Source organism: Cladophialophora immunda, assembly GCF_000835495.1.
Source record: "Cladophialophora immunda strain CBS 83496 unplaced genomic scaffold supercont1.5, whole genome shotgun sequence".
In the NCBI taxonomy this organism is placed as follows: domain Eukaryota; kingdom Fungi; phylum Ascomycota; class Eurotiomycetes; order Chaetothyriales; family Herpotrichiellaceae; genus Cladophialophora; species Cladophialophora immunda.
In genome coordinates, this window is record NW_015622545.1 from 543,104 (window position 1) to 568,428 (window position 25,325).

At 55.5% G+C, this 25,325-nt stretch overlaps 10 protein-coding genes across 11 annotated transcripts; 4 read left to right on the forward strand and 6 right to left on the reverse strand.

Moving 5' to 3' along the window:
• Positions 1-67: 67 nt before the first annotated feature.
• Positions 68-1,474, forward strand: PV07_08561 (uncharacterized protein). Its single transcript, XM_016395738.1, has 2 exons — positions 68-418; positions 575-1,474. Exons 1-2 carry the CDS (start codon positions 216-218, stop codon positions 876-878), a joined length of 507 nt encoding a protein of 168 aa, XP_016245594.1. The 5' UTR covers positions 68-215; the 3' UTR covers positions 879-1,474.
• PV07_08562 (uncharacterized protein) lies at positions 513-2,621 on the reverse strand. The gene has a single exon (XM_016395739.1). The coding sequence runs from the start codon at positions 2,361-2,363 to the stop codon at positions 1,593-1,595; it is 771 nt and encodes a 256-aa protein (XP_016245595.1). The 5' UTR covers positions 2,364-2,621; the 3' UTR covers positions 513-1,592.
• On the reverse strand, positions 2,599-3,852 carry PV07_08563 (uncharacterized protein). The gene is made up of 2 exons (XM_016395740.1): positions 3,357-3,852; positions 2,599-3,158 (listed from the first exon to the last, which is right to left on the reverse strand). The coding sequence occupies exon 2, from the start codon at positions 3,106-3,108 to the stop codon at positions 2,716-2,718; it is 393 nt and encodes a 130-aa protein (XP_016245596.1). The 5' UTR covers positions 3,109-3,158; positions 3,357-3,852; the 3' UTR covers positions 2,599-2,715.
• Positions 3,853-8,123: 4,271 nt separating this feature from the next.
• On the forward strand, positions 8,124-9,736 carry PV07_08564 (uncharacterized protein). The gene has a single exon (XM_016395741.1). The coding sequence runs from the start codon at positions 8,410-8,412 to the stop codon at positions 9,157-9,159; it is 750 nt and encodes a 249-aa protein (XP_016245597.1). The 5' UTR covers positions 8,124-8,409; the 3' UTR covers positions 9,160-9,736.
• Positions 9,737-10,505: 769 nt separating this feature from the next.
• On the forward strand, positions 10,506-11,603 carry PV07_08565 (uncharacterized protein). Its single transcript, XM_016395742.1, has one exon. The coding sequence runs from the start codon at positions 10,905-10,907 to the stop codon at positions 11,262-11,264; it is 360 nt and encodes a 119-aa protein (XP_016245598.1). The 5' UTR covers positions 10,506-10,904; the 3' UTR covers positions 11,265-11,603.
• Positions 11,604-14,459: 2,856 nt separating this feature from the next.
• On the reverse strand, positions 14,460-15,880 carry PV07_08566 (uncharacterized protein). The gene is made up of 2 exons (XM_016395743.1): positions 15,180-15,880; positions 14,460-14,978 (listed from the first exon to the last, which is right to left on the reverse strand). The coding sequence occupies exons 1-2, from the start codon at positions 15,695-15,697 to the stop codon at positions 14,603-14,605; spliced, it is 894 nt and encodes a 297-aa protein (XP_016245599.1). The 5' UTR covers positions 15,698-15,880; the 3' UTR covers positions 14,460-14,602.
• Positions 15,881-17,138: 1,258 nt separating this feature from the next.
• On the forward strand, positions 17,139-19,891 carry PV07_08567 (uncharacterized protein). The gene is made up of 3 exons (XM_016395744.1): positions 17,139-17,825; positions 17,970-18,703; positions 18,758-19,891. Exons 1-3 carry the CDS (start codon positions 17,470-17,472, stop codon positions 19,702-19,704), a joined length of 2,037 nt encoding a protein of 678 aa, XP_016245600.1. The 5' UTR covers positions 17,139-17,469; the 3' UTR covers positions 19,705-19,891.
• A 555-nt stretch (positions 19,892-20,446) lies between these two features.
• On the reverse strand, positions 20,447-22,206 carry PV07_08568. 2 transcript variants are annotated; one of them, XM_016395746.1, is made up of 2 exons: positions 22,089-22,206; positions 20,447-22,033 (listed from the first exon to the last, which is right to left on the reverse strand). In XM_016395746.1, exon 2 carries the CDS (start codon positions 21,143-21,145, stop codon positions 20,588-20,590), a length of 558 nt encoding a protein of 185 aa, XP_016245602.1. In that variant the 5' UTR covers positions 21,146-22,033; positions 22,089-22,206; the 3' UTR covers positions 20,447-20,587. The 2 variants fall into 2 exon arrangements, with proteins under 2 accessions (XP_016245602.1, XP_016245601.1); XM_016395745.1 differs by having other exon boundaries at positions 20,447-21,172; positions 21,453-22,206.
• Positions 22,207-22,265: 59 nt separating this feature from the next.
• Positions 22,266-23,756, reverse strand: PV07_08569 (translation initiation factor SUI1). Its single transcript, XM_016395747.1, has 4 exons — positions 23,506-23,756; positions 23,119-23,286; positions 22,936-23,066; positions 22,266-22,882 (listed from the first exon to the last, which is right to left on the reverse strand). The coding sequence occupies exons 1-4, from the start codon at positions 23,534-23,536 to the stop codon at positions 22,868-22,870; spliced, it is 345 nt and encodes a 114-aa protein (XP_016245603.1). The 5' UTR covers positions 23,537-23,756; the 3' UTR covers positions 22,266-22,867.
• A 90-nt stretch (positions 23,757-23,846) lies between these two features.
• PV07_08570 (uncharacterized protein) lies at positions 23,847-25,116 on the reverse strand. Its single transcript, XM_016395748.1, has 7 exons — positions 24,987-25,116; positions 24,848-24,927; positions 24,776-24,792; positions 24,713-24,724; positions 24,566-24,666; positions 24,494-24,510; positions 23,847-24,438 (listed from the first exon to the last, which is right to left on the reverse strand). The coding sequence occupies exons 1-7, from the start codon at positions 25,021-25,023 to the stop codon at positions 24,361-24,363; spliced, it is 342 nt and encodes a 113-aa protein (XP_016245604.1). The 5' UTR covers positions 25,024-25,116; the 3' UTR covers positions 23,847-24,360.
• Between the last annotated feature and the right edge of the window lie 209 nt (positions 25,117-25,325).

Below are 25,325 nucleotides of genomic sequence, written 5' to 3' on the forward strand. Positions count from 1 at the left end.
GGATTGGGCCAATCACAAGACACGGAATCGGCATGGCCCAACTACGCTCTTGGCATCGAATGGCCGTCTCGTCCGTCTTCAAAGTTCGATCAAGTCCATCTTCAACTCCTTTTCTTCACCACTTCTCCCACTTCACTCATCGGTCTCTCGTCCTACCTCGGTTCCCTCACGCACAAATTGACTCCGACCGATTCTTCACCAGAAAGGCCTGCAAAATGCCTCGTTCTCGTGGAGGTGCTTCCCGACCTGCTCCGTCGCGACCGACAGCTCCGGCTGCAGTTCCTCGGTCTGTCGCGCCACAGCAGCAACAACGGCCTATGACTACCACTGCCCCGACTGCACCCGTTCAACACGCCCCCCCTCCTGTTCAAGCATCGCAGGGTCCCGGCCTCTTTGGCCAGATGGCCAGCACTGCAGCGTGAGTGAATTTGCCCCAACCCTAGAGTCCCGCAAAAGTTATGCATTATGGAGACGAGATATATCTCAAGCAAGAAAAAGAGCAGAGAGCGGGGAGAGCGAAAAGAGATTTTTTTTTTTGGTGGATTCACCGACTAACTTGTGCGTGAAATTGTAGTGGCGTCGCAGTCGGATCCTCAATCGGCCATGCCATCGGTGGCTTCTTCAGCGGCAGCGGTGGCTCCTCCTCTGCGCCAGCGGAGCAACAACAGCAACCCACCGACGCCTACGCCCGAACCGGCGATGCCATGCCCAACGCCCTGTATAGTCAATCGAACTCGGCCGCCGAGGCCACGGGCCCCTGCGCGGCCGACATCAAGAGCTTCACCGACTGCATGAACCAAAACCAAGGGAACCTGACCATTTGCGGTTGGTACATGGAGCAGCTCAAGGCCTGCCAGCAGGCTGCGAGGCAATACTGAGAATGGCCTCTGTGACCCTGATTTCGTATCCAAAAATAATGGGGAGAGATAGACCAAGAGATATACGCATCGACGTGAGGACGTCATTGTAAATAGGCATATGGGTGGGACTCTCTGAAAGGATTGAATTCAGGAGAGAGAAAGGTCGAAAAAAATGTCCCTTGCATTGGCATAGCGTGGAGCATGTTCGATTAGAATCCTGTGGAAGACGCCCATCCTTCCCTTGAAAAATGATATCAAAATCTCTCCACTCAGAAGGACATTGTATTGTTTCGGTCTATGCGCTTCACCAAAGGGGATCATTCTGCTGCAGAGAAGGGGGTGGTCGTCCTTGATCGCCGAGGCGCAGCTTTACTCTCACCTTGGCCCAGGGTCACTTCACTCACGATAGACACGGTACGGCCATCCTTTATGAGAGGACTGGCTCACTTTGAGGGCTTTGCGGTCCGCACTCACCAGAGGAGGACCGATCGCCGCTGTCGTTCACTGACGAGAAAATAGGGTGGTCCCCTTTCCGGGGTTTCTGGAGGAGGCACCGTCAAGGTACCTGGAGACTTCCGGGTCTGGGTTGTTCTCTTTCGGTGTGGCCATGGCTCGCACGCCCGAGCCATAGTCGGCCGTCGCGGTGGGCTACAGCTGGAAGAGCTCGCCGAACGAGGAAAGCCCGGTCGAGCAAGGCTCAGTGAGTCCCCCATGATTCCCGTGGTAATGGCCTCAGGCGTGCATGGTTAGTGGGCTCCGAGACTGCAAGACTGCCGGACAACCACACAACCACACAGCCAGACGTACAGACCACAGCATGACAAGACAAGGAGACCAAGTCTCGGCACTCTGGATTTCAAGCCCCGGTAGAAGAGGTTTGGTTGTTTCGTCTCGCGGCAAGGGGAATTGTCGGGTTGTCTTGGTCTGCCGGCATGAGGTATCGGAACGTCCTTGGGCCTTGCCACTCATCTGTCTGTCTGGGTAAGGTGAGTGAGTGACCGATTGAGACGGCAAGGTCATATCATGCCGTTGTTGATATCCGAGTCCTGTCCAGGTGGACGGAGGTTTCCGGGATACCACGTTCCCCCTATAGCCGGCGGCCGCAGGATCACATTTTCTGGGCAGAGGACCGCGGGGTGAGTCTTTCCATGCGACCACCATCATCAGCATACGCCAAATTCCCTTTCCACGAGTGGAAGAGGGTGGGTGATCATTCCAACACCGTCGATATCCGAATCGTGGACGAATCCCATCCGCCGATCGCGCAGAAGACCGCGGTGCAAGACGGTCAGCAAAAAGGCACTGAGACAGCTCGGAGGGGAGGTTCCCACAGGGCACGCCCGCTCCAGAACGACAAACCTGCACCCTCGATCGTTGAGGATTCGGCCAGATTGGATCATGATTGGACCAACGATGTCGAAGAGGAAAGCCATTTAGGAAAACTCGGTCAGAAAGAGGGCAGATGGAGAGAGCACGCCTCACGCACGCCCTGTATGTGGGCATATCACAGGTGGTTCGGTCTTTGGGATGACTGACCCGTCGACAAAAGGACCCGAGAGCTGGGAATGGGCGGGCTCCAACGGCCGTACCTGTTGTACCCAGAGGATATACCCAAGTCTTGGGGAGCCATCCCGAGCGCTTTTCCCGAGCCCGGTAAGTTGGTTTCCCCCCCAAGAGGCGGAGGAGTCAGCCTGATCTTCAGGTCTCGAACCTTGAGCGACCAGTTGATCTTTCGGTTCTCGGACCCGGCATTGGAGGGGGGGGGAGTGCCAGCCGAGCAGCACTCCCGGGGATGGTGATGGTTCTCGACTGATCTTGTCAGTTCCGCGCTGGCGGAAGCGGGCGTTGGAAACAGTCAGATGAACCTCGGCAGCGTTTGGACAGGGCACTGGTACAGCTGCTGATAGGGCGAAGGGCTCACCGTCGAGGTGGCACCAGTCCAAGTGCCCTGAGCTCTGGGGAGCTTGGACGCTGCAGAAAGTGAGGCAGGACCACCAGAGCCGCCGGCTTCCACCCAGCTTGATTGGCCCGAAGCCTGTACAAGTACCTTCGTCGCTGACCAAAGGAATCGGTGCCTGGTGTGGTGGCCATGCAAGGCATGGTGGGAACAGAGCCCATCAAACGGGTCTGTCTCCCTCAAGGAGAATAAAGGATCAGGATGACCCTCCCTGCCCTGGGCAAGTGTGAACGAACACGAGGTACGCGGTTCCACCCAATATCTTCCGAGCCATACAAGTGGGAAAATCATGCGGTGTGCCTTTACTGAAGTGGTGGAGGTGGCGCAGGTGCTAAGGGGGGCTTTTGACCCTTCGTGGTCAGCGACCGTTCCAAAAGGAGTACTCCCTTAGACTTGGTTGGGTGGACTGTTTGTTGCTGACGCTCGAGCTTTCTTGGAGAGACACACACCCTCTTCTAGCGTGGAGAGGCTTTGAGGCTCTGAGAAGTGGGGGAAGATGATAGGTTTTTGGGGGGGGGGGGGGGGCTAAGAATACATACACCCTCTGGGCTTTGATAAGCATGTAGTCGGTCAGTGGATCTCGTATATACGAGTGTGTGGTGGGGGAGGTGGTTCGTTCCAAAAGCTAGGGCCGGGCGGACGAAGTGTCAACCACTCAGTCTTCTCTTGGGAAAAACTTCGCCCGTCAGCTCCGTCCGTAACGGGTTGCTGGCACATGTGGGAGTGGGATAGGCGAGTAGTGAGTGGGTGGTAAGCGTCTCAGGGCTTTTCTTCGATGAGGAAGAGGGCAGCAGCAGCAGCAGCAGCAAAAGCGGCAACGGTCTTGGTCGTCCCAGAGATGGGAGGATGACTGATATGTCAGCAACGGCAGCAGTAGCAGCAGCAGCAGTATTCCCGTGGAATTGCCAGGAGGGATGATAAGATGGGCACGGCGTTAAGACGGCGATCCGATTCTTGTCGTTTGGTGTGTGGTCTCAGGCCCGACGTCGTGTTGGTCCCCACTAAACATCAACCCGCCTTAGGGCTGAGCGAGGACAACACAACACAACACATCACAACAAGATGCCGGAATTCGAGCCGCCTTGCCCTCTTCTTGGTCCGCCTGAAATAATCTTCTGTTGCTCTGCTTGGGAGAGGAAGGGAGTCATCCCATAACGAGGGTCTCTCTCCCATTGCAACGTGCCTCCCGAACCATTCTGCCGTGCCATCTAGTGGCCATCGAACCAAAAGTTGAGTCAGCAGGGAAAATGTTTTTTGCTTCTCCACCAACCAATGATAATCGTCGGTTGAGCAATTGCTCGATTAAACTTCGGTCAGCACTCATACCGACTCGTTCCCTACCCTTTACTCGAGCGGAAATAGAATGGGATTTTCACATGGTAAACCGTATGCTACTGGGGTAGGCAGGTAGGTAGGTAGCACCACTACTCGGTACTGTACCAAAGGGCGCGGGCGGGCGGTCTGTTCGGGGGGTGCGTGCTGTACCCAGTTCCGCTATCCTGTTCCAGATGCTGAGAGGCAATGAATATTCTGTGTCGTGACTCACCGTCGGCCGCAAGATGCGGAACGGGCGAGCTCGATGTTACCACGGGAGAGTGTCAGACTCGTGTTTTCGAGTGCTTGTTCTCGAAAGGGCGTGCCTGCTCGTTGTAAGGTGATGTTGTGTGCAAGGCAGATAGGTGGCGAAGATCACAAGCAGGGTCCAGCAACACAGCCATCAGGCAGGCGATCTAGGCAGGCGATCAAGAAAATTGCGGGGTAATAGCACTGCTGTCTCGTTTGGGGAGTCGAGAATTGGGAATCACAAAGTGTATCAACGAGCACGCTCAACTCGCTTCGCTTCTAAGAATACGCACAGCCCCCTTGGCGCGGGGCAGCTGATTGGACCACCGCAAAAGTACAAACGATCGACGGCGACACAGCCTCGGTGAGCCATGACAAAGAATCATCAGCCCGTCCTTCGAGAAGGTTGCCGCATCCGGTAATCAGACGCTGCCTCCGAAGATCCAAGCCACTAGCCGCGATACTAGTGGCTCGACCCAGGGCGCTAGTGGCTGCCAGCCGTCATAGCGTTGTAACCCACAATCTGGGATTCTTCTTCCCAGCCCCTCTAGCAGACCAAAAGCCCGCCCAGAGGGGGTATTCGTTCCCAAAACAGGTCAAATGTGCGAATAAGGATGTCCCCAAATCCAAAATCTCGTGGCCTTGACGAGTAGCTCACCGCATATCCGTGGACATGGCATGCCAGGGGTGCTGACGAGGGTCTCCCGCATTGGGTATGTGGTGTTAACGAGGATGCCTGACTCCTTGCCTGACTTTTGCCCTCAGGCAGCCGCCAATCTGATTCGTCGCTCTTGGTATGCATTTTCTTAGCATTTGTGCACTTTGACACCAGTCGAGAGAGAAGGGGACAAAAAAAACAACGCGCACGGAAATTATATCGCCATCCCTTGTCGGAGCCATGAAACGTTCCCCGCGCAAGAAAAAGGGTCACGAGCGCAAATTTCGAGGCAACGAAGAGGACTCGGAAACTTTGCAACGTCGGAAGCGCGCACATTATATCGTCCGCACATCCGTTCCATCACGATCACGAGGCTGAAGTCGGGGTTTAGAACTTCATCTTCACAAAGGGTGGGGAAGGCGGAGGCAAAAGAGAGCGAGGGGGACCTTTGGCGCTGCATCTGGATGACAGGAAATCCTGCACAAACCGGCCGAAGTCGGTGCATTATGCACGGGCGCCATGAGAACAGAAAGTGAGCGCCCGCGGGGGGGGCGTCCATGGAGATTGCGAAAGGCCGAGAGCGCGAGCCAACTAGAGGAGAGGAGCTAGGGAAACATAGAGACAAAACTTGATCTCGGACGAATAATTCGTCCTGCGGCGGCGTTTGGCATGGGCGACGCTGCATAACGTCAACACTATCCCCATCCGGGGGTAGACTGAGGCATAACCTGCATGCGGCCTCGTCATGGCCTTTTTGTGCCCGACGGGCGCTCTCGGGCCCGGCGAGAAATTTGCTGGCAGTCGCACCGGAAATACCAATGGGCCGTCCTCCCCCTCGTCCCCTCGTCCCTCGTCCCTCTTTGCGTGGATGCCTGGCCAACTGCCTGGCAGGGGCGCCAAGCAGTCGAAAGCAGCGTGAGACGCTTTCCTCCTCCAGCAACTGTTCTGGATACGGCAATCAGGCAACAACTTTCCACGATTGGCGGACAAGAAATTCGCAGATTGTTCCGAATACGGCCAATACGGGGCCCACGAGTGTGGTGTGGCTTGCACCGCACGACACACCACAACAACACCTCCCGCTTTTGTATACGAATGCGAGCACCCAATACGGAACAGGTTTACAACAAACACGAGATTGCGACGATCATGGCGCCCATGTGGCTGCCGTGGCTGTCGTCTCCCTCTTGTCTCAATCAGGTAGACTTAACCTAGAACATGGGGCACCAAGTCGTCGCCGTGCGGTGCGACAACAGGGGGTGTCTCTCCATTTCTCCATTTCGCAGGCAGCCAGCAATCTTGATGCAAGCTCAGCCCACCAGCATGCGACAACGAAGTACCTCGTACACTTTCTGGAATCCGTATTGTAGCTACGGGGATTGACTATCAAGTTGATCAGGAGATGCTCGGCCAGTGCGACGATGTATTCCTGGGTGAATCCAGTGCTGTGAGATGAAGCCCGAGGAATACGATATGTAGTCCAGTGACCACAGCTCTCTCCGGGGACTTTGTTGTGGCTTGAACCGCATCCCCGGGAGAGGCCACTGTATCCAAGTTATAGGCGGGGTTGGAGTGTTTTGAGAGCCCGAGAGAGCAGCATTGGGCGACCTGAAACAGAGTTCCTTAGGCGTCTCGAGCTACCCCTCAGCACGGCCTCAGGCCCCTCAGCCAGCCCCCTACGCCCCCTACTGTGTCTGATCTGATAACGAGAAGCCCTCCTGTTATCCTTCATCGACCGCTAGGGCTTCAGAGCTGACGGCGATTCCACCAATACCAGCGCAAACTGCCTGTTTGACACAGGAGATGCACACAGCGGAGCTCCCCCTAGAAGGACAGCTGGATGAACCCCGAAAGGAGCAAAGAAGATAGATGGACTAGGAAAGCGCTCTGGACCTGGGCCTGCAAGAAACAAGAAGTTGTGCTGCCAAATTATCGACCCCGCCCGAGGAAATCTGTTCACGCTGCTACGAGATTTCAATTTTGTGGCTGGCCCCGGAGAATAGAGCCAAGGTGTCCTTGCTCAGGTCATGATATTTGGCAAAGCTACACAGACGATTTGGGTAGGCGCACAATGCAATACGCACCAGCAGTCGAGGACTGGTGGATTACGAGAGCATAACAGTGCTGCGGCGTCACATCCAGAGTCCAGAACACGCTTGACCGCCAGGTGGTAGACACAGGGCCTTCAGCCAAGGCAAAGGTTACAACGCACTGGCTGACCAAGACACAGACCCAAGACGGCCACTCATTGGGCAAATTGGTGGCCCAGAGCAACAGGACATTTCTCAGCAGTGACTCCCCTAGGAAATACCGTCATTGAGCTGCTGCCACTGCTAGCCGCTTTGTCGCCTTGTTTCCTGGATCTGATCAAATCATTGATGGATGAATTCGGAAAACCCGTAGAGTAATCGGAAAAGCTCCCACTCAACAGAGCTCCCGGCACACCAAAATTGGCCCATACGAGTAATACCCAGCGACTGGGAAAGTCAGCCATAATCTTGCCAGTTTACACCGGCTATCGATGGGGGGGGTGAAACCAATCGACACGAAACACGAGCACAGCACAGCAACGATGAAGGGGGATGCCGTAAGAAACGGGGGGGTGAGATCAGCCAGGTAGATTGGGTGAGCCTCCAAAGAACGAGGAACGACGGGCGAGGGAGACGGTCAAGGGCGGTCGAACACATTACTCGACTCGGAGGGGATTGCGACCCAGGAGCCGGAGGGAGACCAGGAGACCAGCAACGAGGTGCAACAAACCGTCCGAGGATCAGGCAGACGAGCCGGCCGAGTGCAGCGACATTGGCCAGTTTGGCCATTGTTGCTGCATAACGAACAATGACATGCTGCTTTCAGATTTCTCAGCCAGCAGCCCCGCTTGGCTCCCTTCCAGGCAAGAGTCCCAAGAGTCACTCGGAGAGAACGTAACACCGCCCTCGGGTTTAGTTCACAGCCCTGCTGGTGTGCGAGCTGACCAGGGCCAGGGGCCTAGACAAGGGTCCCCGGTCGCCTGGTGGAGCTCGGTCTTTACGCACGCTCGACCCTCTCTCGCACTCGTTTCTTACTCAGGCACCTTCAATAATCCTAACGTTAATGGGCCCCCGCCCATACATGGCTTTCTTACCAACCCGTGAGTTTACAAAAGATCTCGTCCACCCTCCCCTCCAACCAGCCTCCTTTCTTCTCTCCATCATCAACATCAACTACAACCACCAACAACCAACAACAACAACATTGATGAACATCGAGCATTGAAGCACTACCCCAGACTCCAAGTCACGTCGACCTGACCAGACTACCAAACCAAAACACCAACAGTACCCACACCAGTGACTCAGAAAGCAATTCCATCAACACCAACAACCCTCAAAATGCCTTCCTCAGTTACTTTCTCCGCTGCAACAGCGAACACCAAGTCAGCCAGCCAATCCATCTACACCCGACCTCCCCAGAAGAAGCAGAAGATGAGCATCACTCAGACCTACTTCCTCGCCCACAGCGCTCGCGGCAAGCTCTCCCGCGAGGCTGCCCGACCTGACCACGACCTCCGCCTGTTGGTGGGACACGCCAACATGCTCGACTCCCTGATGCTCGATTTGGCCAACGCCGAGCAGGAGCAGGAACGGTGGTTCAACAACATTGTCAACGGATCGCAGTCAGAAGAGGAAGAGGAGGAGCGACATCGACATGTTGAGACCATTGTGGAGGAGCCCGAGGCCGACTGGGAACCAGAAGATGCCACCTCGTCGGAGGAAGAGTCAGAGGACGAGTCCGAGCAGAAGCCAGACACCAAGGTGACGGCCATCGAGGTCGACTCGGATATGGAAGATGACGACGAGGAGAACGAGGACCTGACTCTCGTCCGCACTGCCTCTCGACACTCCCCTCCCGAGCTCAGCCTTGACACCGACTCCGACTCAGAAGACGAACACATGCCACCCTCACCACCCACCCACACCATTGAAGTCCTGAGCGAGAAGCAAAGACAAGCCATTGCCACGACTTCATTCTACGATGCCAAGGACAATGCCTCCTTATCACCCGAAGAGTCGGAAGCCTTCGAAGAAGAAGGCTTCTACCTCCCTTCAAGGCAACAGCCAACCATAATCGCTGCCTATTGAGCAGGTTGATTGACCGCCCTTGAAAACGACTCTTTGTGATACCCAGCAGCGTTCTAGCAATCTCGGCATCTCACGGCAACTTGACGTCTTTTACGAGCATGGTGTTTATGGTATCTTTACACTTCTGGATTCTGTCGGTGGAATCAAAATGTATTCAACACGGAAATTTGGGCCAGTCTAGGAGGAACACACGCAAGGAGCCACGAGAGCAGGGCGAGATTGGAGGAGGGGATTCCATGGCCTCATTGTCGACCCATTAGTCGTGGCCGCTGTGCCAGCGTGGGAAAGCAATGCAGGGATTGGAAGACCTCGACCGCCTCGACCATGCTTCAACATTGTTGGCTCTGGTTTCTCAATATGACTCTACTCTATGTACAATGGCAGATAGTTCTCCCTCGATACTAGCATCGGAGGTCGAGACACCTGACACAAATGATAATTCATTTGAAAAAAGGCATCTACACTATTGTTTCATCTCTTGCACAATATCCAGCATTGACTTCCGATCTCCCGGTGTCCCCCAAGCCTTGTTGCGGAGGCTGGTTGTTGCCCTTCGCGCTTAGATTAAAGCCGACCGACGTCTGGAAGGGCTCGAGGGCTCTGGGACAAAAACTCTCCGAGCCTGCTGATCATGCAATAGTCACTCGGAATCGGATTTTGTTTTTCTCTGCCTCTGCGCGCGCATGTGCGGAGCCCAGGGCCTGAAGTTGCGGCCGAAACCCTCCGTGGGCCGCCTCACTAGGCCTCACCATCAGACACCATCAGACACCAAAGAGTCATCGCCAGTTGATTCTCGGCCCCGGGGTGGTCAGCCAGTTTTTGGCGCGAGGGCCGAAAGGAAATTCCTCAATCAAATCACAAATTCAAAACGGAGCCTTGGCTCTTGTCTTTGGCTCGCATTTTATTCAGCATTCATTATTATTATTACCATCGTTGGATCCCTTTTTCATCTTGGTCCATCTTCGGCGTGATTTTGTCGTACAATCGAACCCCACGTGCGTATCGTCCACTCACCCTTGAGTCGTTTAGTTCGTTTGGGCTACAAAGTTCCCTTACTTCCCTTGCTTCCGTGCGATTTGCCCCATTGCCCTTTCTGCAGTGCACTTTCTGCTTCTCTCACCCATTCTGCGCTCTCCACCAGGCAATTTTTAATCCAATTTTTTTTTTTTCAAATCTTGAATTTTCCAACCATGGCCAATCACCACTGACCACTCCCGTAAGCAAAAAAGATCATGACCGTTGTCCTTGGCCACCCGCACCGAGGAATCGGAAATTCTCGTAGGTCAAGGGCCTGATGACTTCCAAGTACCGAGTACAGAGTACTACTCGTACACTGGCCTCTAGAAAAAAAAAAGAGACCCTTTTCTTTCTGCCTCAGGAACCTTCAAGAGAAGGATTGCCCCCCCTCCCCCCGGGTGAGTTGTGCGTCCAGCAGGCCTGCGTTGGGCTTACTCGATCCTGATGCAGCCCTTTTTGGCCACCCTGTTGTCAATTCCCACCAGCCCGGGTCTCAACAGCGAGAACGTTTCCGCCGCTACTCTGGTCAGTGCCCGCGATATCACCCCGAGGGCACCATGGGGGACTCTGTTGGCTTGGGTAAGCTGCAGAGACGACGACGCGACAGCACTCTATGATTCCTCGCTTCTTTGTCTATCAGATGCTTCGAGGACCTGGGGGCTGTCCTGTGAGGAAAGGGTCTGCGTGAACGATTCTCCGTTCTCCCCTCTCCTGATTCCTATCTGACCATGACGAGCGGAGGGAGTTGTACAACGTGCTGCATTCTCCCTCCAGTCTCGCAGTACGTATGCCTGCCACATCTCTGTCTGAAGAGGTCAGTGGGCATGTTGATCAGGCGCACTTTCATTCCCATGATTTGTTGCCTTCATATCAGTCATTTCTCTTTCGGTATGTCCTGGTCTTGGTCTCGAAAGTTTGAGGTTGCTTGGGCCATCTTGCCCAACGTGGTGATTGCAAAGAGGAGGGACCCAGAGAGCCGGGTCACCTTATCAGCACCCAGACCATGTGTTGATATTCAGGCCCTTTTCTCAGGCCGTAAACGAGAGCCATGGGAGGCCCTTTGGGGTCCAAAAAAGGATTTGCGGTGACCCTTTGTCTCCCATTAGGGCATTAGTTCCCCCGGGGAGCGTTGACCCTGTCTCGTTTGGTATCCCCGTTCTTGTACTCAGCACGACGCATCAGGGTTCATTTCTCGCCCCAGCTTTGCTGTATGGCCGGTGTTTCAACCGTCTGCGTCACTGGTTCTTTTGCACGAACGAGCGACGATTCTCAAGCAATGGTCGTTGTACGAACATTGGCAATGATCACGGTTCTGGCACGTGCTGTCGGTGCTCGGTCGAGTTGCCTTCGTACAACATGTTGAAATTGTACAATGCACACTCTTCTCTCCTCATCTTCCTCCTCGTACCGTTCCCTACAAGTACATTGGAGATCTGCCCACTACCTCTACAGGAATAGCGTGGCTTGCGCTGCTGACTGATCCAGTCTGCTGCCACCAGCTGCTGCATAATTGCATAGCTTGCCTCAGACGATTTGGGAAGAACATGCCTGGTCGACGCACGTACAGTCAAGGCGTGAACAACACCGCCCCTCAACCACCTCCCTCGTTAGTCTGCATCTCTCACTTGACTTGGTGTGCCTTCTGACCTAACCAGAGCAGAGACACGCTACTGACCTCACCGTGCGGCAGATCGGCGATCCGGAAGAGCGGATATTCTTGCTTCCCGAGTTGGGTGGGATCACCAGCTGATGAGATCTGGTGGACACCGGACGGCGGATGGAGGGGCCATCGCAAATCATTCGAGCCCTTAGCGAGCGAAGCGAAGAGCTGGGCGACCAAGCCGACCAGGGTTGGCCTTTGCTCCTCACTGGTCGGCCGTTGGATCAGGCAAAGGCTTCACTCGACTTGTGGCCAGCTCACGTGGCCCCTGGTTCGCTGGCTGGTCGGGATTCCCTGCTGCCAACGATGCCAGTCGCTCCTCCAATCATTCCTTCGCAGCCGGTCGGCACAAAGCTCTGCCCAACATGAAACCACTGAACCCGTGACCGCTGTTTCGACCATCCTTGCAATGCTTTTGATAACGCGGCCTGCATCCTCCACGCACTCCGTTGTGCAATCTGTCGCTTCTTCGCCATTCAGAGGCGTCACGGTTCCAACCTCGCCTGCCGAACAGCGTGTCACAGATACAGGACATTGCCTCGCCAACGGTCGAATCTTGCAGGCTCGGCCTGCTGGGCAATTTCGCACAGGGCTTGAGTCAGCACCCACCAGATCTCAAAAAGATCTGGTTTACCTGAGCCGCCCATTGTGGTCCACACCATCTGCTTAGATAGGCAAGCTCGTGCACGTCCTTGTGAGGTCGAGAGGGTAAACCTTGCAGTGAATGCACTGCGGGAAGCGTGGTAAGTCGTAATGAGGTGGATGACACAGCATTTGACTCTGGGGAAACCCTATCAACACCCTGGTGCATGAGACATGCTTTGATAATGGTGGCTGCTGTCAACGCTCAAGATGTTCTCCCTGATTGGATCCGTTGGGACATTTGCCACGGCTGAAGACGTGCTTCAAGGTTTGGACCAGACTGCACACGGATTCGAGTTCGTGGGACATGATTCGAGAACGCCATGCCATTTCACCGGCCTGTACGAATCATCTGGTTGTGTTTCCTCAGTGCTAACCCTTCCCTTCTCGCTGTGCCTTCCAGAAACATTCGGTACTGGCTGAGTGAGCGACTTTGTCATGCAGTTACCCCCTTGGGGCAGTTGAGACAACCCTAATTGGTCATGCCGGGGGGTTTCCTAGAACGGAATATACTGCCTCGTCAGCAACACAAGTCCACCAAGAACGTCAAAGGATCTGAGCAAGCGAGTTACCACAGGTGACGGTCGAGACGACCATGCCGGGTTTGTCCTTAGAGGCAGTACGGTTCATATGCATCCACGCTCCCTAGCTCTTGGCTACCTCGGAATCCACGTCGGACGGTCCATCGTTCTCGTTACCACCTTGGGTCCTCCCATTGTTACACTTGGTCAACTGAGACCAGCAAGGCTGGAGGCTCCGCTCAGAACAATGTCCGTGATCTACGAATTCCAGCTCAAGAAGGTGGATCAATAAGGTGAAGGGTGCCCGGCTCTTCTGCCCCTCTGCCCCTCCCTTCGAAGAATTTTCCATTCCTTCGTCTGCTCTGCTATCGACTCGGAAACGTGAGGCTGCAACACTAATTGGCGACCTGCCCACTATGCCGTCACCGCCAGCCTTATGACGAAGCCTTTATGGAGGCATCCGTCGTGATGGCGCTCGGACAGCGTGCTTGTTGACGTCGCTGGGGCTCTCCACATGCTACCACGGGAGTATGCAACGTACAGAGCATCCGTGTTATTCTATCTGCAGACTAACTCACCGCCGGCGCTTCGGGGCTGGCCGAAAGTCGAAATGAGGGATATAGATACAGCAACAGGCTGAATACCAGGAAAATCACCCGGACAGGCGAGTTTCGACGGGTATGCAAGAGAAGGGTCCATGGAAGCTATGGAGCACCGGTCGACAGACACCCTTGCCCACGTGTCGGTGGTCCTGTGTCCACATTTATTCAACTGCCTGGCCCAAACGAGACTACTGTAGCTGATATCAGCCTCATCCAGGAGCCCTTGCTGCTTTACCAAGGTCTCATGGGAGCTGTGGAGCTCTCCCGATGGTACTTTGCCAGACCCCATGCTCTGCCGATTGCTACGCTGTATCTTCGACCTGCACGACATCGCTCGGATAAGACTGAAAAGGATTCAACATATGCAAGAGAAGGTCTCATGGAAGCAGTGGGACTGCTTCGAAAAGGGACGACCCTCCTGACGCCCGTCACCCTGTCGCTTCCCTGTCCACTCCTAGCCAGCCTCTGACACTCCACCCAGCGGATGCAATACACTGATGTCCGAAGATGACCCCTATCCTTCCCATCACCGCTTCAACAATGCAAGAGACGCGAGCAAACAAGCCGGCCTCGAAGGTGTGGGTCTTGCAGGACGGCGATGGCGTCCCCAACCACAGCGCTCATTGTCACCCTCACATGGTGATGACGATGAGCAGGGACCTTCTCCTTCCGAAGCCTGTTTGGACTTATGCTAGCGACGACCCGCAAAGCTTATCGTCGGAGATTGGGAGGAAATGATGCAAGGGACGAACAAGTCAGAGGACGGAGCAGAGAATAACCCACTCATTGTGTCGAAGCGGGCATGGCCTCGAGGGACACCAAGGCGGGGGCTCGCTTAAGCAGAAATGATTTGCGAGGCGATATTGTACGGTAGGTGTGTCTATTCCCTCGGTTGGGCTATTTGCAGCCCTGGCCGAAGGATCCTACCAACTATGGAGCGTGCCATTGTAGGTATCCAGTATATTTCACAATGCCACGACTTTGTCCCATTCTCTACCGGTCTATTTCTTCGCGTCGTCCTGCATGCCCTGGACGATCCACTGGCTGGACTTCTTGGCGTAGGCCTCCATGCCGGCCTTGTCCTTCAGGCGCTCCTTGATGGTGAGCGGCTTGGGCACGTCGCAGCCCTGCTTGACGGCGGGGCGGGCGGTCATCATCTCCTCCCACTGCTTGAGAGCGGGGAACTCGTCGATGTCGACGCCGGCCCAGCCGGCCCAGATGACCCAGCCGATGGTGGTGATGTCGGCGACCGAGATGTGGTCGCCGACGATGAAGCCGGACTTGGAGGCCTGCAGGTGCTTGTCGAGCACGCCGTACAAGCGGCGCGTCTCGTTGACGTAGCGCTTCATGCCGTACTCGATCTTTTCCGGCGCGTACCTTTTGGGACCGTCAGTATTGATTGACTCGGACGCTTTCTTTGCCATTTCCCATCATTTGACATTTGACATTCGTGGTCATCATCCTTGTCAATTCCCACTCTCACCGTTCCGCTAAAAAGAAGAGAAAAATGGCAAAAATCCCTTCTGGTTGGAATGGATGGATGGATGGATGGATGGATGGTTGATTTGTTGTTCTCACCTGACAAAGTGATTCGCCTGGCCCTGCATGGGGCCCAGGCCGGCGTTCTGGAAAAACGTCCAGTTGACCATCTCGTAGTACTCGCGGGTGCCGCGCGGGAAGCTGATGCGGTGGTCCTGCGCGTCGTACTCGTCGGCCAGGTACTGGAGGATGCCGCCGGCCTCAAAGAGGCGGATGCGCTCCCCGTCGCGGAACGTGTCGGTCAGGGCCGGGATGCGGCCGTTGGGGTTGATCTCGAGGAACCACGGCTCCTTCTGCCGGTTGGTCGAGATGTCGATGTGCTCGACGCGGTAGGGCAGGCCGAGCTCCTCGAGCGCGATCGAGATCTTGATCCCGTTCGGCGTCGAGTCGGTGTAGAGCGTGATGTTGGGGCGGGAGGGGGTCGACATCGTCGTCGTGGTGTCGGCGGTCGCGGTCGTCGGGGTGTTGTTGGCGGGAGTGGAAGTGGAAGTGGAAGTGAAGATGGTGGTGGTAGCTGCGGTGATTTGTTGGGCTTGTTGTAGAAGACGATGGGTCATCTGTCACGCCTCGCGATATCAAACTCACCCGCGTATACCTGTCTCTTGTATATCTTCAAACCAAGTCGCTTCGGCCTTTAATGACACAATCATTAACAGGGCTATCTGTTGGAGTATCTGTCGCTGACTACGGCTATACGCTTTACGAACCCTGTGACCCCCCCACTGGTAGAGAGGCCACAGCCTCGGATGATTAGTGAATCATTTCGTCACTTTTGACCCCTCGCGCGCACCACCGCTCTGCTGCACTGCAGGCTCGGGTGTTTCCCCACACCACAAGTATTACCAACCGCATCTGCCCTGGGGTTTCTAATTCGGTGTTGGATTCGGCCAATTCGGTATCGGGTATCAGAGATGAGCTCCCGCTGGCGAGCTGGATTTGAAAGCAACACCCTCTCCCCCCCTGCAATCAAGCTTTCTTGGCGGCGGCGAACAAGGCTGAGCCGGTGGAACAATAGATCCAACAAGCGCTGTGCGCGTAAATGGTAACCGAACGGAAAGCACGGGATGGCGCTATAGAATGGTGTCGAAGAGGGAGGATAACAGAGGACATTCTTGCTGAGAAAAGACGCCGTACAGATTCCCGGCGGATGTGCTCCACGGTAGACCCTCTGAGATGGCTGAGAATCTAGGGAATCGATGGGATCCCTGCATCTAGAACGAGGTCTGAGCGATATGGCAAGCAGTGGTGTATGTACTTTCAATGGTTTAGATACCATCCAACGCTGAACAGTCGACAACCCCCCCCCCGGGGAAAATTGTCGTCTCATGGGACGGATACATTGAGACGACCGAGATCATGGTGCGAAACATGAAGGCACAATGCCCACTATGGAGTTCAATGAGTTTACCCATCTCAGTCTCGAGTATTGGGCTGGTTTGAATACCAGACTGCTGCTGATTGTAGAACTCAGCAATGGGCCCTACACGGCAAAAGTAGTGACGATGGACGCGGTAGAGAGCCGTGGCCACAGCCCTGGCAGCACGAGCCTCGCCTAAGCGAATTGCACAACTCCAAAGTCCGCTTCCAGACGATGAAATGTCCCTGAAGAGAACCACGCCTTTGTTCTCCGGCAATCACTTGCTGCCTCTCCCCATTGATTGGCTGTCGTGGTGATGCCAAGGAGCCAAGAGACTGAGCTCCCTCGCGTGATTGGCCCGCGATGGACATGCATTCCACCCCAATTGAGTATGTCTACCAATTGACTGCACTCTGAGGGTTCTCGAGTGCAGCATTTCAATGGAAACCAACGGACATTATGGGTGCAGCGGCACCGTTGTACCAGCTTTGTAGGACGTGGAGCTGGGGTACCTCGTAAATCATACGCTCTGGCTGCGGAAGTTGGAGAAAACGCAAGGACACGGAGATGACGACGGAGCACACATAATAATGCGGGGATCCTAAATGGCCGGGAAATTTCCCTGCGCCCGCCGGCACCAACGTGAAGAGGCGGTGATCAGCACAACCATCTTTGCTTGCCGTCGCCGTCATTGTCGTCGCCGCCGAACCCACCGTTCTCGTTTCTCCTACCTCGCCGCATGCCTCCACAAGCTCAATGACATCGACGAGGTCGGCCTTGTCTGTTGCTCAAGGAATGGGCTGACGGCTTGCAGCGCTTTTCTTTCGTCTTTGCGCGTTTCGTTTTGTTGTCTTCTCACATTGGATACTTACTTTTCATCTGTCTATGCTATAGAGCATCCTCGGTGGTTGACGCTGAGAGAACGCTCGAACCGGAACCCCAATCCAAGTGTAGACCCGCCACGGCAACAGCATGGCGACGCACACCGAAGTCATCACACCCTCCTCCTCTCGCACGACTCCTGCCATTGTGCGCCGCCGATCCTCCTCCCACTCGATCCAGAAGAAGCCGTGGCAGCACACCCATCGACCGTCCTTCCACTCGAGCCACTCCCGACCAGACCCCGAAGAGATCCAACGCCTCTCAGAGCACATTTCGCGCCAGACGACTCGATCGTCCCACCGTCGCACCCCGAAATGGTACAAGATCCGCTGGTGCAAGGGCATGTTCGACGACGTCAAGAGACGGGCGCCGTACTACTGGAGTGACTGGAAGGATGCGTGGGATTATAGAGTCATCCCTGCCACCGTGTACATGTACTTTGCAAAGTACGCGCAGTCCATATACAATCTACCGTTTGCACAGACTATACACATCTACTGAAGTTTCTGATTTGGAAATTCCCCCCTCCCCGTTGATATCCCCTAGACTCCCATAGCGGTGCCATGTTCGGATGCTGACTGCTCCTCCAGCATCCTACCAGCATTGGCGTTCTCCCTCGACATGTTCACAAAGACCCACAACTCGTACGGCGTCAACGAAGTCCTGCTCTCCTCGGTCATGGCTTGTGTGGTGTTCTCTCTGTTCGCTGCGCAGCCACTCGTCATCGTAGGCGTTACGGGTCCCATCACCGTCTTCTCTTACACGGTGTACGACATCATCGTCCCCCAGGGCACCAATTTCTTCGCCTTCATGGCCTGGATCGGCATCTGGGCCCTGATCATGCATTGGTTGCTGGCCATTACCAACAGCTGCAATGCGCTGACCTACGTCACGCGGTTCAGTTGTGATACCTTTGGGTTCTACGTCGCCTTCATCTACCTGCAAAAGGGCATCCAAGTCCTGACCAGACAATGGGGGTTGGCCGGCGAAACTAGTGCCTATCTGTCCGTCATGGTCAGTCTACTCGTCCTTGGGTTTGCATACGGGTGCGGTGTGCTCGGCAACAGCCACCTGCTGCAACGCCATGTGCGGAAGTTTATCGAGGACTACGGCACCCCCTTGACAATCGTCTTCTTCACGGGATTCGTCCATATCGGCCACATGAGGAATGTCCATCTTGAGACCCTGCCGACCAGCAAGTCGTTCCACCCGACCGCTGACCGTGGCTGGTTCGTCCACTTTTGGGACATCAGTGTGGGAGAGGTCTTTCTGGCGATCCCGTTTGCGATCCTGCTGACCGTCCTGTTCTGGTTTGACCACAACGGTACGTACCACGCAACTGACCCTGGGTCGACGTCCGTCTAACCAAGTACTTTAGTGTCGTCCCTCATCGCGCAGGGGACGGAGTTCCCTCTGCGCAAACCGCCGGGCTTCCATTGGGATATCTTCCTCCTGGGCCTCACCACGGGCATCGCGGGGATCCTGGGCATCCCTTTCCCGAACGGCCTCATCCCTCAAGCGCCATTCCACACCAACGCCCTCTGCGTCACCCGACAAGTTGTCGACGAGAAGGCGAGAGGCCACGTCGTCCGGGTCACGGACCATGTCGTCGAGCAACGCTTCAGCAACCTGGCGCAGGGCCTGCTGTTCTTGGTCACGATGAGCGGACCGCTGCTGGTCGTGCTCCACCTGATCCCCCAGGGCGTGCTGGCCGGGCTGTTCTTCGTCATGGGCGTCCAGGCGCTGGTGGGCAACGGCATCACGCAGAAGCTGCTGTTCCTGGCGCGGGACAAGGAGCTGACGGATGCGACAGACCCGCTGGCGCGGATCGAGCGCCGCGCCGCCATCTGGGCCTTTGTGGCGTGCGAGCTGGCCGGCTTCGGGGCCACCTTTGCCATCTCCCAGACCATCGCCGCCATCGGGTTCCCGATCATCATCCTCCTCCTGATCCCCTTCCGCACGTGGCTGATGCCCAAGTGGTTCCGGGACGAGGAGCTCCGCGCGCTCGACGCCCCCACGGCCGGCGCCTTCGTCATGGAGAGCGTCGGCGGCGCGTACGGCGAGAGCGGCGAGAGCACCCCGTCCGGCGGCGCAGGAGGAGGGGCGTCGTCGCCCCCGGACGAGGACGACGAAATCGCCGTCGTGGACGACTCGCTGGAGCGAGGCGAGAGCCACGAGCTGCAGAGCGTCCTGGCCAACAAGAGATCGTCGATGGAGATTGGCGGGAATGCCGCCGCGGCGACGAGGCGGACGGGGAGTCAGAGCGAGACCCACCGGCCCGACGTGGGCATGAGGCGGAGAAGTCGCAGTTCTCTGAACAGATGAGTTTTCCCCGGAGGTGGGAGGTGGGAGGTGAGAGGTTAGAGATGTGTACATACATACAGCACCAGCACTCTCCCGCGCGGAAACCCCCCTAGAAAGAAAACAAGACGCTCCACTGGAGATATATATGGTGGAGACACCTAGAGATTCGGAGATACACACACACACACACACACACACACACACACACAAAAAGAGATTACGGCGGGGACAGCCAAAGAACCGCTCCCCACGAGATATAGCGACAGCCAGGAAAGATGGACTATCGTAGTCCATCTAGACAAGAACACGGGATAGGCGTGGGACAAGAAGAGGTAGACGGCGGTATGTCCGAGGCGTTGGACCGGGGGGATGTCCAGCACCGGAGAATCGGACGTGGGAGACGCAAAAGTAGGGATGGATATGGAGAGAGAGAGAGAGAGAGAGAGAGAGAAAGCAGGAGGAAGGGGTTTATCGGTCTCAGCAAGCACCAGCATTCCTCTTTCCCCCCCCCCCCCCCCCAAAAGCGCGCGGTATCTATGTGTGCAATTACTCGGGTGTTGTTCAAGGAACTAGTTCACGTCAGACATTATCTCGGCACACTGCATGGATACCAACTGAACACATACATACTCGGTACAATATCTAGCTAAGTAGCTCCGTAACGTACATTATGAACAGATTGGGAGATTTCAATTCAGCGCGATCCCATTCACTCATTCACTCCTGCTTTGCGCCCGCTTGGTACTCCCTTCCCCTTCCCCTTCCCCTTCCCTCGCTGCTGGGCTTGGGATATGATCAATTCTGCTCGATCACCCATCCGTTTCCTTGCGTCCGGTCAATAACATGTAGGACAAGTGAAAAACAACAACAAAGAGACTCGCTATCTCGCCATTCTTCCTGAATGTCACAACTCGGCTCCAAGCCTGGCCGCGCCGGAAGCGAACCTGCGCCACTGCTGAGCGAGATCAGATCCCAACGCCTTGCAATTCCCGACCCAATCCTGCAGAGCCCCAGTCCAGCCCTGACTCCCATTCCCGCGTGCGCCCCCCATGGCGGACGTGATCATCCCCATCACGCTCATCCCCGTGTCGGCGTCAAAGTGGACGATGCCCACCAGGACCAGCAGGCTGAGCAGGCTGCACGCGGAGATGACGTAGAGGCACTTGAGGCGCAGGATCTGGCGGCGGCGGTCGTCGCGGTCGTCGTCGCGGTCGTCGTCGTGGTCGGCGGAGAAGATGTCGTGCTGGGTGCAGAAGTAGGCGAGCATCAGGCCGACCGAGATGGCGATCCAGGCCAGCAGGCTGCGGCTGAGCCGGAGCAGATCTGGCTCCGTCGCCCGCGTGGCCCGGAACACCTGCAGGCACCCAAACGACAGCAGGATCGAGAGGCTGCACAGCCGCACCAGCACCGCCAGCGGGCTGTAGTGCAGCAGCCACCGCGCCATCAGCGACGAGGCGAACATGTGCGCGAGGTAAGCGGCGGCGCCGGCCTGGAAGCGTGGCCAAAGACAAGACACAGCCGGTTAGCATGGGTTGGTTTGATGTTTGCTCGAGTGGATAGGAGGACAAAAAGGGGGGCACGCTGAGGGAGGTTTGTTGCTTTGGCCTCCTCCGAAGGAAAAAAGCAAGGTTGAGCCCAAAGAGCAAGCATTTCAAACCGGACCGGATCGTAAGATGCGTCCTTGGACATTGCAACCGGGTGATGAAACAAGGTGTGTATGCACTCAAAGGAAAGTTCAAGGGTCAAAAGGATGCTAGGACAAGACATACCCAGAGAAAGCTCAAGCATACTTGGGCCACAGCCATGCGCCTGAAGATCCGATGCTCCAAAAGCGAACAACCACTATTCCCAGCGTCCGCACCACCAGTGACACCGATCCTGCCGCGGCCGCCACCGCCCATCGCCGACGACAAGAACAAAGACGACGTCCCGTCCCTCGCCGCGTCGTAGTCCGAGATCAGTTGGTAGATGCTGAAACAAGTCTGGCAAGCCCACCACGCCGCAGACACGGTCGAGAGAGCCCGGCAGAGCAAAAGCGGCACGTGCCACCGAGGCTGGACGCCCAGGAGGACAGCCACTCGTGGATATCGAGCGGACATGGCGACGCTGGCGATGTTGGCGTTCTCGGCGACGCCGCCGCCGCCGAGCACGGGGCCAGGCTGGGAGGGTGGTGACCGGGACGGGCTCAAAGGATTAGCAGCAACAGGGCGGAAGCTCCCGTTGCGTTGAAAGAAAGCATCGCCATATGATGGGGGGCCCAGACGCCCCGAGGTCGCCAGTTGGAAAATGGTGCTGCAGCGCTATGGCGGCTGCATAGCCTTCCCCAGGATGTGGTGAGGTGGTCCCGCCCCTGCAAAGCCAGAAATTAACCAATTTCTTTCTAGTCCAAGTCAAAGTTCAAACACCTGGTTCCTGTATACGAAGGCCGACTCTAGACGGGTGTTATTAGGGCGAGGAAACAGCCTTCCGCTAACAAAGGGGAACGGAGAGAGCAAAAAAAGGGGAGGAGGCGCGTGACCGGTTTTATATGTAGATACGATAAGGGCAGCGGTTGAACCACACAAGAGCTCAAAGGCTGCTCGCCTCAAATTACCCCAGACTCTTGGCGGCAGAGCCAGTCCGGCAGCTTCAGCTGGTACATTCATGGAAACCAGATGGAAAGGGCTTAGTCCATGCACGTAGGCGTTGGTTGACCCAAAGGTGTCGCGGTGGCGTAAAAACGGCAGGTCATGAAGAATGGGAACTCGACGAGAAACAGTGGAAACGACTGACGCAGCCGCAAGTCAAATACGTTGTTTCCAACATGTGGAAAGTGATTTCAAAGCTACCGTGCATGGACTGGTGGGATCAACGATAGAAACCAGCCCAATCCTTGTCTCTCATATTCCCAGCCGAGTGCTGTTCGCACCATCGTCACCACCGAATGTTGCTGATTCCTATCCCGTGCCGCAACAGTCCGATCCCACCCCATTCCGTCCGAAGGCAAAATATCCATCGTGGGTATCATCAAACGCATAACCTTATCGCATCCCAAAAGTGCTATCGTGACGAGGCCACTGCATCGACCAGCGAAGACGAACAGGCCAGAAGTAATCGTTCAAGGAACATGATCGGGGACTCAGTCGACAACTTCTATCGGTCCTCGATGACCGAGCAGGATAGCACAGGATGCCGGCTGAGGCGTTTAGAAACCATGGACCTGGCATAAACTTAGTACAGGGTCATTGCATAGGGGCGGCAGCATCTGCTTACCTTGATAGTCTTTGCGTCGAGCTCGAGGCCGTCCTTGGCGACCAAGAATTCTTGAACATCTTTGCGCTGATCACCTTGAAGCTGGATCACCTCGCCCATCTCACTGTCCGTGACGATTGTGCCATTGCAGGCTGTTTCTCTTGTCAGCCAATGCTTTTATACGCAGTACCTCTCTTCACGTACCGAATTTCTTCTTGATGACTTTGAGGATCTTCTTCTGGTCGAATTTCTTCGGAAGGCCTTGGACGGTGGTCAGAGTCTTACGACCATTGCGCTGCTGGATACGAATGTGGATGTAATTCTGGGATTGCTTCGCTTCCCCAGTGTCGTCGTCGGCCTCCGCGAAGGGGTCTGTGAGACAACGAAGTCAGCCATGAGTCACACAAAGAGTCTTTGAGCCGTGCTGCACGCGAGGCCGTCGTAGAACGATTAACGCTGCATCCGAAGCACGCTCCTCAACAGTCACTCGCAACAGTATACGATGGTGAGGCACGCGATAGTGACGAGTGGTTTGGTGATGGGCACATCGGCAGAAGTGGCGAGAGGGGGTGAGAAGAGGGGTCGGCTTACCAAAGGTTCTGAGGTTTTGGATAGTTGACATAAACTCGTTTGTCTCGAGAAACGGGTTGATATGAAAGGAGAAGTATCAATGATGGGAGGGTGAAGACCGTTGAACGTCCGGATTGCAAGCGAAAGAGTTGTTGCTGGAGTGGAGAGTCTGGTGATGGGTTGTTGGTTTGGTATGAGAAGGAGAAAGAAAAGGAATGGGGGAGGAAAAGGGCTGATGCAAGAGGCGAACCGCAAGAGGCAGTAACTGACTGGTTGGGTGCAGGGCAGTTGGTGGGGTTGGGCAAGGGAGGAAAGGAACCCGAAAGAATCACCGCGCCCGTTGCCCTGCCTCTGTGGCCCCTACAAGCCACTACAGTCAAATTCGTTGCGGGCGCCAAGGCCCATGTGGCACGGCACGGGTGGTAATTACCTGCTGCGCCCAACTACGACCTGGGCAAGTGGCAAAATTAATTGGCGGGCTCCAGATTCCAGGTTCCAGGCCCCTACAAGTAATTGAGGCTCGTGATTGCCATCCCCCAAGACCCCGAAGTTGGGGAAATCTCCTGGTCGTACAGGTACTGAAAATGACATGTGACGATGGTAGAACAAAGTATTTCTTTGACTTCCGCTGTCTGAATCTGGATTCGATCGGCATCGCCCTCACTGCGTTCATCTCAAAGTCGCAATTGCAGCTCCTGTGACCAGAAACAGGAGGAGAGATCCAACAGTGACCGTCACTTCAACCCAGAGACAAATCGCAGAGGGATGCCTCCATACATTGCCGCCCCTGTCGCAGAGCCAGCAAATAACCTATACAAAATTCCCTCGCGCTTCTTCGCAGATAAATCCTCCAATACCGCCTGACTTGACTATTCGTCACGATGAAGCGGCCGGCGGCACTGCTGCTGGTCCTCTGGCATTGGGTGGCGGCGGTAGAAACAAGGGCATATATGTCTGGAACGCATGAGTCGGTCTTCGGTACCTTAGGTTGAATAGTGACACAACATACCACGCCGACGGCAAGCACTTTCAGATATATCAGCTTCAGATTCATCGATGCGAAGACTGTTCTGCCACTTACCAGCCATACCAAAAGACAAATATCCGGGGGTACCATTGGGGCTCTGCCTCTGGGCTGGTGTCTCGCCCAACCAGTTCAAAAGAGCTGTCATCAAAGCAAACCTGGTCCTGTCAACTCAAAGCAACGTTCTGTTTTCATCCGCCTTACCAGCCAAGCATCCTGATCGCTGTTGTTAGCGGTAAACAGGATCACAGAAAGGCTGCTTCTTACCTATTTCTAGTGAACATCTAATTCGCCGTCAGCGTAGGATTCAAAAGCACAACAGCCCCCTCTTCCACTCACAGCTGCCATAGGCATGGTACTCGTCAAAGTCGAACTGAAATCAGTGGGCTTCTCGTCTTTGGGCTCGACATAGGGAATGACTGGATGGGTTTGGTCAGCTTCTGCGTTCCTCCAAATCTGAAAAAGTCTCAGAACTGACCGAGATCCGCCCTCCGCATATCCTTTTTGGCAGACATAGCTGGAGTCTAGCAAGTTGGATAATGCTGTTCGCGCATTTACATGCAAAGCGAAAGTCAGCTTCGAGAGCGAGACTCTCAACAGGTCCTTCGCTGGCAAAACCCTGGATCTGAGCTGGGTTTGCCAGAGACGCTCCAAAAGGTAAGTGTGACGATGTCACGTGGACCAGAACCTTCTTCAGTTCAGCACTGAGGAAGGTGGGCCGAGAGCTGTACCTACTTGTAGGCAACGAATACGGTGATGCTGCTTTTATGAAGGGTTAGAGCCTGTTCACGCCGGCACTATGAGGACCTATAGAGCA

Coding starts and splice junctions, on each gene's coding strand:
- PV07_08568 (XM_016395745.1), bottom strand. CDS start 21,782: ATGTCCGCTCGATATCCACGAGTGGCTGTCCTCCTGGGCGTCCAGCCT. Junction 21,173..21,452: donor TATGCTTGAGCTTTCTCTGG/GTATGTCTTGTC, acceptor CCACGCTTCCAG/GCCGGCGCCGCCGCTTACCT.
- PV07_08563 (XM_016395740.1), bottom strand. CDS start 3,108: ATGATTTTCCCACTTGTATGGCTCGGAAGATATTGGGTGGAACCGCGT.
- PV07_08562 (XM_016395739.1), bottom strand. CDS start 2,363: ATGCCCACATACAGGGCGTGCGTGAGGCGTGCTCTCTCCATCTGCCCT.
- PV07_08569 (XM_016395747.1), bottom strand. CDS start 23,536: ATGTCAACTATCCAAAACCTCAGAACCTTTG. Junction 23,287..23,505: donor CCAAAACCTCAGAACCTTTG/GTAAGCCGACCC, acceptor GTTGTCTCACAG/ACCCCTTCGCGGAGGCCGAC. Junction 23,067..23,118: donor AGTCATCAAGAAGAAATTCG/GTACGTGAAGAG, acceptor CAAGAGAAACAG/CCTGCAATGGCACAATCGTC.
- PV07_08567 (XM_016395744.1), top strand. CDS start 17,470: ATGGCGACGCACACCGAAGTCATCACACCCTCCTCCTCTCGCACGACT. Junction 17,826..17,969: donor GTGTACATGTACTTTGCAAA/GTACGCGCAGTC, acceptor CTGCTCCTCCAG/CATCCTACCAGCATTGGCGT. Junction 18,704..18,757: donor GTTCTGGTTTGACCACAACG/GTACGTACCACG, acceptor CAAGTACTTTAG/TGTCGTCCCTCATCGCGCAG.
- PV07_08570 (XM_016395748.1), bottom strand. CDS start 25,023: ATGTCTGCCAAAAAGGATATGCGGAGGGCGGATCTCG. Junction 24,928..24,986: donor TATGCGGAGGGCGGATCTCG/GTCAGTTCTGAG, acceptor AAACCCATCCAG/TCATTCCCTATGTCGAGCCC.
- PV07_08561 (XM_016395738.1), top strand. CDS start 216: ATGCCTCGTTCTCGTGGAGGTGCTTCCCGACCTGCTCCGTCGCGACCG. Junction 419..574: donor CAGATGGCCAGCACTGCAGC/GTGAGTGAATTT, acceptor GTGAAATTGTAG/TGGCGTCGCAGTCGGATCCT.
- PV07_08564 (XM_016395741.1), top strand. CDS start 8,410: ATGCCTTCCTCAGTTACTTTCTCCGCTGCAACAGCGAACACCAAGTCA.
- PV07_08566 (XM_016395743.1), bottom strand. CDS start 15,697: ATGACCCATCGTCTTCTACAACAAGCCCAACAAATCACCGCAGCTACC. Junction 14,979..15,179: donor CAGGCGAATCACTTTGTCAG/GTGAGAACAACA, acceptor CGGTCCCAAAAG/GTACGCGCCGGAAAAGATCG.
- PV07_08565 (XM_016395742.1), top strand. CDS start 10,905: ATGACGAGCGGAGGGAGTTGTACAACGTGCTGCATTCTCCCTCCAGTC.